At 40.3% G+C, this 13,092-nt stretch overlaps 1 protein-coding gene across 3 annotated transcripts in view; it reads right to left on the bottom strand.

Moving 5' to 3' along the window:
• dnaaf9 (dynein axonemal assembly factor 9) overlaps positions 1-12,417 on the bottom strand; it is a 56,526-nt gene extending 44,109 nt beyond the window's left edge. For all 3 annotated transcript variants that reach the window (XM_088919977.1, XM_088919970.1, XM_088919982.1), the window contains exons 1-6: positions 12,243-12,417; positions 8,229-8,308; positions 5,738-5,857; positions 4,890-5,014; positions 3,181-3,277; positions 2,373-2,479 (exon numbers count right to left, since the gene is read on the bottom strand). In XM_088919977.1, the coding sequence (XP_088776103.1) occupies positions 2,373-2,479; positions 3,181-3,277; positions 4,890-5,014; positions 5,738-5,857; positions 8,229-8,308; positions 12,243-12,298 (585 nt within the window). In that variant the 5' untranslated portion in view covers positions 12,299-12,417. The remainder of the gene's footprint in view (positions 1-2,372; positions 2,480-3,180; positions 3,278-4,889; positions 5,015-5,737; positions 5,858-8,228; positions 8,309-12,242) is intronic.
• Between the last annotated feature and the right edge of the window lie 675 nt (positions 12,418-13,092).

Below are 13,092 nucleotides of genomic sequence, written 5' to 3'. Positions count from 1 at the left end.
AAGCACAGAAAGGTCCTCAGCACAAACCAGCAGTCAAAAATAGTTAGCTCCAATAGGCAACAACTGGTGACCTCGCTAGTTATAGAACATCCTTCCTAGAAAGAAGGAGTGACAAGCACCAGTGTTCTGATCACCTTGTCAGTGGGCTAGATTAATATTCCTAACCACTCCAGCTCCCTGCTTGTGCAGTTCACATGTCTCCAGTCTACTCGTATAAGCTTTCTTCTTCAGAACACTGCAATGGGCTCGGCTCGCTATTCAACTTTCAAATTCTACCTACGCAACAGACACTGGCATGCACTACAATAGAGGAAAGGAGTTAAATAAAGTGTCACCCTGCCCCTCCCTTATTGAAACAGTGATCCTCATTTTCCAACACAGGGACGAACAAGTTGCTTACTGCTCCTGTAGCTATACTGTTATGTAAAGGAGAGAAAATAAGACAAAGTGCTATTGAGACTAAAATAAAAGGTACTGATCTCAAATAAATATTAAACATAGCATTTAAAACACATGGAAAATCCAATCACAAATATCTTGCAGACAATAACAGAACTGATAAGACTGAAGTTTTCTCTTGTTTTTCCTTAAGTTCCAGTAAGTGACAGCACTGGCTGAAAGATGGACATGACAAAAAGAGTAGACACTCCTTCATAGGTAAGCCCATATATACAGTGTGTATAGAAAGTCACCACCCCCTTTCAAAATGTTCACTTTTTGTTGCCCTAAAGCCCAAAAAGAAGACAAAACCAGACTTTTTCCAGTTTTATTTACTTATTGTACCTTGCAGCATCCAAGTGAAAAAATAAAGCTAAATTTCTGAAAAAAATAAAAATTAAAAAGTAGAATAACTGGGCTGGATAAGAGAACACACCCCTTAGTTAATACTTGGTGGAAGCACTTTTCACTTGAATTACAGCCTTGATATCCTGTTTGGATACATCTCTACCAACTTTGCACATCTATAGGGAGAAATATTTGCCCATTCCTCCTTACAGAATTGTTCGAGCTTAGTCAAATTGCGTGGTGACTGTTGATGGACTGCCCTCTTCAAGTAATTCCAAAGATTCTCGATGGGACTGAGGTCGGTGCTCTGACAAGGCCACTCAAGGACATTTACCTTCCTGTCCTTCAGCCACTGTACGATTGCTTTGGCGGTGTGCTTTGGGTCATCGTCATGTTGACAGGTGAACCATCTTCCCATTTGCAACTTCCTGGCTGAAGGCTGCAGGTTTTCTTCAAGAATTTGCCTGTATTTTGCACCACCCATCTTCTCTTTTATCCTGACAAGTGCCCCAGTCCCAGCCGAAGAGAAACACCCTCACAACAGGATGGTGCCACCACCGTGCTTTACTGGATGCACTTTAATGGTGCTCTTTGGATGGTAAGATGAATTGGGTTTTCACCAGACGTACCGTTTTGCATTCCTGCCAAGAAGTTCGCTTTTGGTCTCATCTGACCACAGCATCTTTAAGGTGCTTTTTAGCAAAACACAAATGAGGCTAGATGTGGCTTTTTTAGGGGGTGGCTTTTTTCTTGCCACCCTCCCATACAGGCCAGATTTGTGGAGCGCTTGTGATATTGTCACATGCACACAATGACCAGTCTTTGCCAAAAAGGCCTGCAGCTCGTCCAAAGTTGCCATCGACCTCTTGGTAGCGTCTTTGATCAGTCTCCTTCTTGCTCGGTCATCCAGTTTGGGGGGACGGCCTGATCTAGGCAAAGTCTGGGTAGTGCCATACGCCTTCCACTTCTTAATGATGGTCTTGACCATGCTCCAACAGATACTTAAAGCCTTTGAAATCTTTTTATACCCATCTCCTGACTTGTGCCTTTCCACAACTTTCTCTCGAAGTTCTTTTGAAAGCACCTTTCCACCCATAGTAAATTCTTTGCTTTGAAATGCACTTCCAAAAGTGGAATCCTCTAAGAACAGCTGCTTTCACTCTGAACTAATCAAAATCATCACAATTGATCACAGGTGGGATAAGTTTGTTGTGTGATCTGTAAAGTGACTGGTTATACCTGAGCAAGTTTACAAATGCAATTGTAAGGGTGGTGTTCACTTATCCAAATAAGGTATTTTACTGTTGTAATATTAATTAATTTTCAGAATATTTTAGAAATTTATTTTCAGTTGGCTAATGTGGGTTAATGTGTGTAAATAAAAATGGAACAAGCCTAATTTAATTTGTTTTCATTTTCAGAGTGTTATACAACAAAAGGTACACATTTTGAAAGGGGGTGGTGACTTCCTACACCCACTGTAAACCTTCACTATACAAGACAGGATTTTAAAATATAACTTTTCACACAGGCTATAATGAGTAAAGGACACACAAGTACCAGAAGTATGAAGTGTGGTACAGTACCTTATGTTTCATGGTAAAGAAACCACCTCCACCGATTCCTTCAAGGGCAAAGGCCTGGATGATCGGCCACTTCTCTACGACAAACATGTCGAACTTCTGAATGTGTCCTGGGAGAAGACAGCACATTATCCATGAAGTAACAGCAGTAGAAACCAAACCTAAGATCTACAGCAGAGAGTATTTATCATTAAGATATAAAGGGTTTAGAGGGCTAAAGTAAAAAAACACATATCTTACAGCAACACTAGAGAAGCGAGAATATGAACACAACTTGTCATGCTGTTTTTTAAACAAAATATAAACTAATGCGTAACAGCTGTACATTATTTTACATTTAGTGTATTAATAACTCAAAAAGACAGGAAAAAAAGACTTGAGCCTTACAGTATACAGAAATAAACGTGTTAAAAAATAGAAAAACTGCACACTGCCCCTGACCGTCCAGCAGAATTTCAGGAGCTCAGTCATTTTGTACTGTAACCTAGTTCCAATTGTAGCAGAAAGTTCTGCTCCTGAACTAAAGAATACCTATTTACTCCTGTATTAGAGACTATCCCTCTCAATAAGTCTTACTGTTAATCAGTACAATAATCACTAATTAATAGTATGACAACACAGTGGCAGGATTAGAAATATTAACATTTCTATGCCTTAATAGTCTCAGCTTCCTATACACTCCATTTTGATGCAATCATTTAATTAATTGGTATATTAATCCTAATAATTATCAATTGAATAATTAAGGAACTGGCTGCCATTCCTTAAATGTTGTAAGGGAGCAGATACCCACAGCTGAGCTGAGTCTTACCCTGAGAGCTGTAAGGCACTCCGATGCGGCTGCAGTCTTGAACCATGTTCACAAAGCTGGAGATTTTAAACTCCTCCGCCGCCTCCTCATCTTCGTACTGCCCACGGACACAGGGAGGACAGACAGTAACTCACAGGCCTGGACCTCAGTTCTTTCTCTTAGCACCACCACAGTGAGGAACCTCTTGCAACACATGCCACACAGGAATACTGACCATGCAGCAAATAAGTAATTGAGCTAATTAATATATTGGTGCCTCCAACACGCATCTTTCACATTTCAGTAGAAACATATTAGAAACACTCTGGAATGTAGTCATAAAAGCCACCAAATTTAACATCACGATACCATTTACAACTTATTTGCTTCTTATTATGAAAATGTAAAGTGGTACTATATCTATCCAGATCCAGTTCCAGTCTTCACAAGAAGCATGCTCCTTTTCAGTTCTGTAACATTACAGTATTCTTTTCTAAGATGTACAGTGACATATGCCTTCATGAGTATGGCCATTGCAGAGGTTGGTTAAAACCGAGAATAGGAGGCACTTTCACTAACTCTTTTACCCAAAGGGTGGTGGGAGTCTGGAACAAGCTCCCCAACCATGTTGTTGAAGACGATACCCTGATTTCTTTCAAAAAGCAGCTGGATGAAACCCTGAGATCAATTTGTGACCTGCTAATGGTCTCCTCTTATTTGGACCCACTCTTATGTCCTTAGGAGCTACTTATTTTTAAGTTGTCTCAAATTTCCATATGACACTGCAAATATGGACAACTTAAAAAAAAACAAACAAGAACTGGACCTAAACTACAATACAGTTACAATTCTATACTAAAGTCCATGAACACAGAGGGTTTCTTTAAATTATTTCTAAGGGACATTTCTTATAATTAGGTACAGCACTGTGACGGAAGGATAAACAAATACTGTCTAAACCTAGGTAGTCCAGCTAAAGTACATTACGCAGCTCTCACATTCTCTCTCACTCCATTGTTATTCAGCAGCATCAACTCATCAGCTATATTATTTGCCCAAGCGGTGTGAAAGTGTGTGTAGGGAGAGCAGCTGTCATCAGCCAGCTTGCAGAAAGAAGTCTGAGATCAAGCACAGAAAAAGAATAACTTTAACATTGAAGACACAAATGTGATTGGGCAACAATTCTCCATGCAGAGGAAATTACAAGGACAGAATCCAGAAACAGGACTACAGCAGACAGAAAGAACAAATCAAGAGGGATTAATCAAGATTAAGCTGATATCAAGATGTTACCAACAGAAACATCCCACTTTACAAAGTAAGCAAACCAGCATACTCAAGACACTTACAGCAGAACATATAAAAGTTCAGCTAAAAAAAGCTAAAAACTCATATCAGACTAATACTGATACATAAATAAGGTAAAAATAAACAAAAAATGATTATGCATGTTAATAAATTACCTTAGGACTCCACAAGACTGCAGTCTCACATTCCTGTCCCACAGTAGGGATCATACTTAATTGATGAAAAATATACCTTAATTCTGCCAGGAATATTTAACTATTATCGTTAACCATACACGATAATAGTTATACATAAACCATACATAAAAATAGACTCTGAAACCACACCTATCAAAGATCAACAACAGAAGGATTTCTAGCTGTGAGAAACCTGCAAGATGAAGAAGGCATCTGTGCGATTGTTCAGTGCTGGCAGTAGCTCACCTCAGTCTCTGTCATGCAGTGGAAGTGCAGGTTTCTCCAGTGGCCCACATACGGCAGCAGGGAGCTGTAATTCACAGGATTGCAGTACAGGTGGACACTCTCTGCCTTAATTAGCAGAATGACGTCTATAATGAATACAATTAGACATTTTGATTAGAATACGATTATGATGTGATTAGAAATTTATAGTTTTAGAATCTGTCATAAATCTGACAGCCATGGTATAATTAAAATTTATTGAAATATTTAGATGAAGCTAATATTCATCTCAACAACTATACATAGCCATCAAAAATACAATGCTTAAGAACTATCTAAGCACTATTCATTGAAATTATTGAGATTTATTTTGTATTATGAAGGCCTGCCATCTAGTGGAAAAATATAGATTTAATCAGCATTTAGTAAGTGATTCCGATACAGTAAAGTGTTTTTCCCTGCTGCTTTACTGAGATTTGAGATTCGAGATCAATGACTTCCACTAAATTGATGAGTAAATTAAGAACATCAGGGATGGAGTCTGGTCCTCTGACCCCAGAGCTCCTAACTCTGGTCCTGGAGAGAGACACACTTGTGGGTTTTTGTTCGATCTGAGCACTTAATTAAATAATTGAACCTTAATAATAGGTTTAATTTTAACCCTTTCATTATGTTCTGTTTCTAAACATGCAGGAGTTTTCCTTTTAACTATAGCACTTCTTAAGTAACTTAAAATCTCTAACCTTTCAGCCAAAAACAATTGTAAAGGTTCTAGCCCACCTAGAAGGATACAGTACATGCAAAAGCTCAGGTGCAATAACAGCCAGCACATCCCCAGGACTGGCAGCCCCTGCCATCACTGTACACACCATCGAGAACCTCCTCTGGGAACTCTGAATGCTCCAGGTCCAGGTTTGTCTGGTTGTACAAGCCAAAGAACAGGTAGTTGGCCAGTTCGCTGCATCCCTCATTGTATCTGCTGTCAATGCCTGCCGGCACAGAAAGACAATCACACATACAATCTACCCACTGACATGCAGAACAGAAAACAAGGTCCCATGGAGACAGCCAAAGGCAGACAGAGCCCACTGCCAAATATTCTGGGCTCTATGGCTGACCACAGAAGCATGTTCCTGTTTGTTTACTCTTCTGCATTCACCAGAGTTTGTCAAGAATCAAGACAAAGTTCAAAACCAGTGCTGCACACAGTAATGAGGGATGATCAATGGATTCAGACTGCAGTCAGTACCCTACATTTTCAGATTAAAACACAAACACTGCAGCCTCAATGTCTATTAATGATTTAAGCCACAATTATTATCAACAGTATTAGAGTACATTCTTACTCTGATTGTATCCATGTTTTACAGCAAAAAAACAGAAAAGCAATTTCATAATTTCACAATTCCACAAACCCACTCCACTCTCAATTCATAATGTTCCAATCAGGAAGAAGGTATAGGATACGAAATTCACATAAAAGCATTTCTAAGGAGTCTTTGCTCCCCTCTGCAATAAAGCTTCTCAATGAACATGTGTAGATGTAGGCCCCCACACTATCTATTTATCCATTTATTTATGCATCACATACTGTTGTTGTGAAGTCATGTACTTCATGTGATTTTATCTGACTTTTACGTTTTGCTTGCGTGTTCTGTACTTTTATGGAAGAAGCTAAAGACATATTTCCACAGTAGTGGAAAATAAAGTGTCTATCTAATGAATATCTACAGTCTGAGCACTTTCCTGCAAATAATGAACTTCTCAGCGTCCACAGGGTGGCATCGGTGCACAACAGCACAGTCCTGCAGGTCACAGACAACTGGCAGGGTCTATTGTGAGGATTATCTGAATGCTCAAATACTCTTGCAGAGACCTAATTACTACTAGAACTGTATATACAGGGTGATATCTGGCCATCATGTTGTTTTTCCTCAACAAACAGGAACACGTATTCCTGCACACTCGCATTTTGACACCAGCATATCCAAATGCTGCCTAGGCCAAATCATGCGTACTTTAATAAAAGTGTTATATGGCACACCAAACCTCAACTCTACCTATGAATGTCTAATCAAAATACTTCACATGCTGTGTGTATTATGTGGAGATGTCTGCAGTTAAACACAATGAACTTCACTTCACATGTTCCAATAAGCAGCACTGCCAAGTCAGCAGGGGTATTAAAACATAAAAATGAAAACCTGAATGTTGAAGCCCTATTTGACAGTTAAAGAATAGTGAAAACTGAAGCTGTTGAAACAGCTATAATAATTTTAGAGGTTCAAGAGGAAAGATTTGTCAGCATGCATTATCTGCAAATGAACAGGAAAAAATCTGAACTAATCCACAAGGCATTTTCTAAAATATTTTGGGTCTGTCATTAGAGATATTTAAAAAGCTTTGTGTGAAATGTGTCACTATAAATTCATTTCACTGTATTTAGGCCAAATTAAAGATATTAAAAGCATTTTGCAACCTATTTCAAATTTTTCCCTTTTGAATAGTGTCAGAAGTGATGTGACAAACCACGTGTAAAGCAAAACCCCACTCCTTCAACTTTAATGAAGTCACTTACATGTATTTTAACGAAACATTTTTGTTTGGTTTTTCCCCAAATGTCTTTTTGGTAAAATGATGAAAGAGTAACTCAGGCGGTCAGTAACTGTTGAAATTTCTATTCTTGCAGTAACTTCTGGAGTTCTCTTTGCCTGGGCTGTATATTTCACTGAATTACTGCTAAAGCTGCAACAGCCAGAGCCCTGCTGTTGGTGTTCTGTTGCCAAGCAACAGGCAAGATCTCTCTGCCAGCAAATACTGGTTTACGACTGAAACGATTACAAACAAAGAGCTGCGGTGAGGAGGTCAGGCAGGTGGCACAACTGGAGGCTGCATATTCCAATTTATCATGAACAAAAAACGGGTATGCTCATGGCCATATCCCTCTCCTAACCATGAAAAATGATATGCTTCATTTATTCATTCTTCTCAGGTATGCCTTTTCCAGATCTGCACAGCATGTATGAGCATGTCCTGGGCACCAGGTGTGTGCAGTTCAGTTTAGGCACACAGACTCACCAACTGGAACACTCTGCTCTACACTAATGTGGACTCGGCAAGCCTTGTGGTCCTGTGGGTTCAGTGTAAATATTTGTACAAAAGACTGTTTTAGTCTGATAACACATCAGAATGCCAAAACAGCAAATAACTAAATCTTAAGATCTCTAAGTAATCTCCATTAGTGGTTACTAAGTAGTACAGATTACTTCACTTCTGTCTGTCATCTAGCCAGATTAAAGTTTTATTAAACCTACAATTACATATAACTGTTTTTGATTTTCATCTGCTTAGTGAACTCACCCAGTATACACAAGATCCCATCTGGTCTGCATTTGCTGGCATCACTCAATAAAGACTGTACCTGACGCAGACGGGAACAGCTACAGGAGAGAAAAAGAAAAGCGTCACCTTCATGAACTTCTCACATGTAGCCATGTGAGCTGCCGTTATTCTCTACAGCACGTGGAACCATCTTTTTAAACAGATGCGATTTTCAACAGCTTGGATGTGAAATGACTAGGGATAGCCCAATTCACTGAAATGGCCACATTGCAAATCAGTGTCCTACAGCACCCTTGCATATGAAACAATAAATAGTACTTTTCCCAGCAACTGCATGGCATCATCATAACTAATCAAAAACAAAACCACAGACTTTTCATTTTCACATTCATTTTTATGTTCAATAAACAGCTGGAAGCCTACCTAGTAACAGGTGTTTCGATAGCTAGCACTTGTAAAAGTAACTGCAAGCTCTATATTAATGAATTAATACTAAACCCTAAATTACCAGGTTGGTAACACACTCTTCACCAAGGAAAACCTCAAGCCTCCCCAGAAAGAGACAAGCAGCCAGATGTATTGAAGATGTATTCACACTCTTGTCATCTTTTACATTTCTCACAGAAATACATTTGGAAATATGTACATATAATTAAGATACTTTGACTCTTGATATAATAAACCCTCATGTTTATCATATGACACAATCCAGTACTTGCTTACCTACCATAAAACTAAAAGTGCTGAGCAATGTGGCCTGTTTTGTGATTGCCACCACTGACAACCCATCCTAGATTCTGTCTGACTATTAAAAACTGAAAATCGTTCCTGCACTCATGACACAGATGCACTTAGCAGCTCTTTAAATTATATTAAGTTGCTCCTGAAGCTCTGTGTCCTGCTCACTATTTCATGGTCCAGGATGTGATTGAAAGAGGGAGTTTGCGTGGTTTTTAAATACTTCCTAAAGACTATGGCATGCCAAGAGTTTATCTCAGCTTCCAGGGATCCAGGAAAAACAATCTTCCTTAAGGAAGTTTGATTTCAGATAATTTAGCAGCTGCTGCCACACTCTTGGCTGGCTGACAAAAGAATTACTCTACACCTCTCTTGAGCTCCCTGCACAGCAACATGGTGAAGCCACCAGCTAGCAGATTCTTCAAATCTAGCAGAAAAGAATTAAAGAGAAACTGACTGCCACGGTGCAACCACATTTGTTCAGGAAACACAGATTACCAGAATCACAGAATTCAAACAATTCAATAATGCTGTGCTGTCCCTGTTTCAATGTATCAAACCGGAGTGCTTGAGTGAGATACACTGGCTAGAATATTCCTAGGGAAATGCCTCTGACATACAATCATACTGAATTACTTGACTTTAAGATATTGAAATTGCGCTTAAAGCTCATTTCTTAAGTTTTTTGTGTACAATTGCTTTAGAATAAGAGCACAAATCACAACTTTCAGCCTACCACAGATCACCAAGCCAAGATACAATCAACATTTGATAGGCCATTAATTTGCTTACTTGTGTATTTGATATTATAATTCAATTCAATTTTTATATAGCACCTTTCGCAACAAGGTTGCCCCAAGGCACATATATAATATACATATATATAATATGCCCCAGGGCATATTATAAGACATCAAGGTTGTAACGGATCCACAATCAGTTTTCTTTTCCATCTAGTTTGGCTTTATTTGAGTTGTCCAACAGATGTCGTCTTGGAAAAAAAAAGTTCTATGAATGTATTCCTTCCTGTATATTAGCAGATAGTATATAACCATCCATCAGCTACTGTGGTACAGATTATTAATTCTTCAGTCAAGTTTTATTACAGTAACTTGACTGACAGGTTGATATTAAGGACAAAAATGAAAGTTAATCTGGTTTTATAGATCACGTGAGGATTTTGTGAAACGCCACCTGTAAGTAACAGAACACAGCACCAAAACATTATCCATTTTGGTGAAGGATATCAGTTTGTTCAAATACATTTTTTACTATCCGACATTAACCCTTTCCCTGATGGAAACAGCAAGAATACAGCTAAGGGAAGAATGGAAGTTGAGATCCTACCCCTGAGCAAGGTCCTTGACTCAAACTGCTTCAGTAAAATCCCAACAGTATAATGAGCCCTCACTAGATTGTCATTAGACATGAGAATTTGTTTGATTTATCTTTTTCAATCAAGAACTAAGATACATTCCTAAGTGTTGTTATATAACTTCTGCATCTAGGCCTAGTTTCAGCTCAAGTCACCCTTTTTATTAATACTTAAGATACAGAAAAGTTGCAAATGACAGGAACCTGCAACTGTAATCTATAATCTGAAACTAATAACTAATGCCCCTCTGCGCACTATCATCTTCCCGCCCGTCTCGAGAGTCAGATCCTTCTCATCCCACACGGTGATCTGGACCAGATACAGAATGCCCTCTGGGGATCAGACAGACACCAAGCTCTACATCTCTCACGATTTGCTTTCTGCTCTCATAGACATAACTTAAAACACGGCAGGTCTTCGTCAATGCATCTTGCTGGCGACTTTTATCTGACAATGAAAAACACATTTCGAGGTGTGAGTCTTTACTCCAACAAGGGGAATTCCTGATCTTCATGCAACAATTCAGATCTTACATGTCACAGTTTATAAACTGTTCATGTATTTTCATCCGCTGTTTATCTTCTTTCTAGATTTCATTTAATCTCTTATTGCCCTTGAACATGTTAGCAAACAAAAAGAGAATTAAAATAGAACATCCAGATATGGCTTAGAAACCACAGCATACCAGCTCAAAACAGCTTGTCTAGTTTGGAGCTCAAACTCCATAAATTCACAAACATGAAATAGTAACCATTCTGTCAAAGAGTACCCAATCCATCAGCCCAATTTCTTCCTTTTCACAAAAATGTTTTAAAAATGCAGAAATTCCTAGTATAGACAGTACAATGGTAAACGAACCACGTCCACATGACTGGAATTTGATGAGATTCAACAGCTGAATATCATCCCTCCTGGAATTCTGCAAAGCTGTGAAACGAATCCCTTGACCGTAGACTGCAGACAAGTAGTTAGTGAGACATGTAGTTAGTGCTTGAGCCAGCTCCAAACCAAGGCAATAATATAGTTATACATATTTATCTCTTTTGCATTTATTGCTCCCAACCAGATTGAGCTCAATAATTACCTTGGGGGTATACCAACCTACATCTAAGATATACAAGTATATGTTCATTAAATAAATTAAATTATCTAATTCTTTATGCTTGTTTGCCTCATATTTTATTTGGTATTTTTATCACGAGTCCGTGGGTAGGTTCAGAAATTCACGACGTTTTTCTGAAGAGCTCCCTCTTGAACTGGCCTATACAAGACCGGTGTGTTTAACTGCAAAGCAGAGTAATGTAGAGTAAAGGATTTCAAATCCTTAGTGATGATGACGACGGTCATGTTCAAATAAAAGATTATATGTCCAATATAATCCAGTCTCGGGGAAGATGTGCAGACAGTGAGCAGCTCAGTGTAGTGAAATGATTCAGTCAGAAGAGTCTCCAGACAGCCCACACAGGAGCCCACTGGTCTTTCAGTGAAAAAATGTGGATTATTAGAACAAAAAAACAATCAGTGAACAAAGAAATATAGTAAAAAATACTGTTGGGTATATATAACTTTTTATATACTCTGTTTTTGCCTGTTTTCCCTCTACATAACTGGACTCAAACGAGTTATCACACCGCGAACGTGGTTCCTGAGCCCGAACCGCCGAACCGCCCGCCCGGCCCGTCTGCAGAAGCATGCCCAGAGAAACACAGGCTGCTGTCGGGGAAAGATGCGCAAACACCTCCAAACAAGCGCCGCTGCCCGCACAGGCCCGGGACTCGGGAGGTGAAGCAGCCGGCGGTCTGGCCGGGACGTGTGACTGGACCCGCCCACCGCCCAGAACAACAACACCGTCCCCGGCGCCGAGGGCAGCGCTCGGCCTCCATCCCCCCGCGGCCGGGCAGGGAAATGTCAGCTCTCACCTGACGGCGGGGCTCAGGCACTGGTATTTCCCGTTCTTCCTCCGTATGCCTGCCATATCTGCAGCTCACGTCGTGAAAGAAAACTGCAGCGTTAAAACCTGGTCGTCAGCGCCAGCAGAGACAGCTCCCCATCCCCAACAGCCCTGGCGCAGCTGGAGGACGAGCTGGCGAGAATGGCAACCGGCGGAACCACTCGCCCCGCCACGGGGACCGAAGGCACCGCTGTACCTGTCGTATCGAAATTAAGGCGTACTAATGCAACAATAGTGAGTTATAGCTACATAGACTATATTTTCAAATCCATGCTAGCCCTTTCTTGCGGTTCTTCGAGAGCGGGAAAGTGGCTGCGTCTCCCCCTGGAGCAGGGAGTGGTATAGCCCGCGAGTGTCCCTTGACAGCGGACGCGACTCTGCGCGCTCACGAGAACATCGGGGCTCGCTCCCGCGCACGCGGAGGACGTGGGGAGCAGGCACATTGGGGATTGTTTATTTCGATAACCCCCAGTTTAGTCAGTTATCTATTTCCTGGAATTCCATGAGGATTAATAAGAAATAATTTTAATTTTCAGATTTACTGTAATTTTCTACCCAATACCTGCTCCCTGGGAGCCACAGCACACTCGCTGCCCTGTGCATGAGACAGCTCATTTAAACTGGTGTGTTTCAAACATTGAACCTCTGACCGGAGACACTCGTGAAACCGGGGTTAGCGCTCTCTCGGAGGGGACGAGGCTGGTGTCTCGTCACTGCTGGGATCTGTCGTGTTTACTAACGTTGCTCCGTCCAGAGACGATGTTGGTAAAGTGCATCACAGGCGCAGACACGTACAGCTGCCAGAACCAAGTTTGTTG

The sequence above is a fragment of the Atractosteus spatula genome, chromosome 1 (assembly GCF_055471065.1).
Source record: "Atractosteus spatula isolate fAtrSpa1 chromosome 1, fAtrSpa1.hap1, whole genome shotgun sequence".
NCBI classification, from domain to species: Eukaryota; Metazoa; Chordata; class Actinopteri; order Semionotiformes; family Lepisosteidae; genus Atractosteus; species Atractosteus spatula.
Note: the sequence above shows the minus strand (reverse complement) of the source record. Positions and strands in the feature narration are given on the sequence as shown.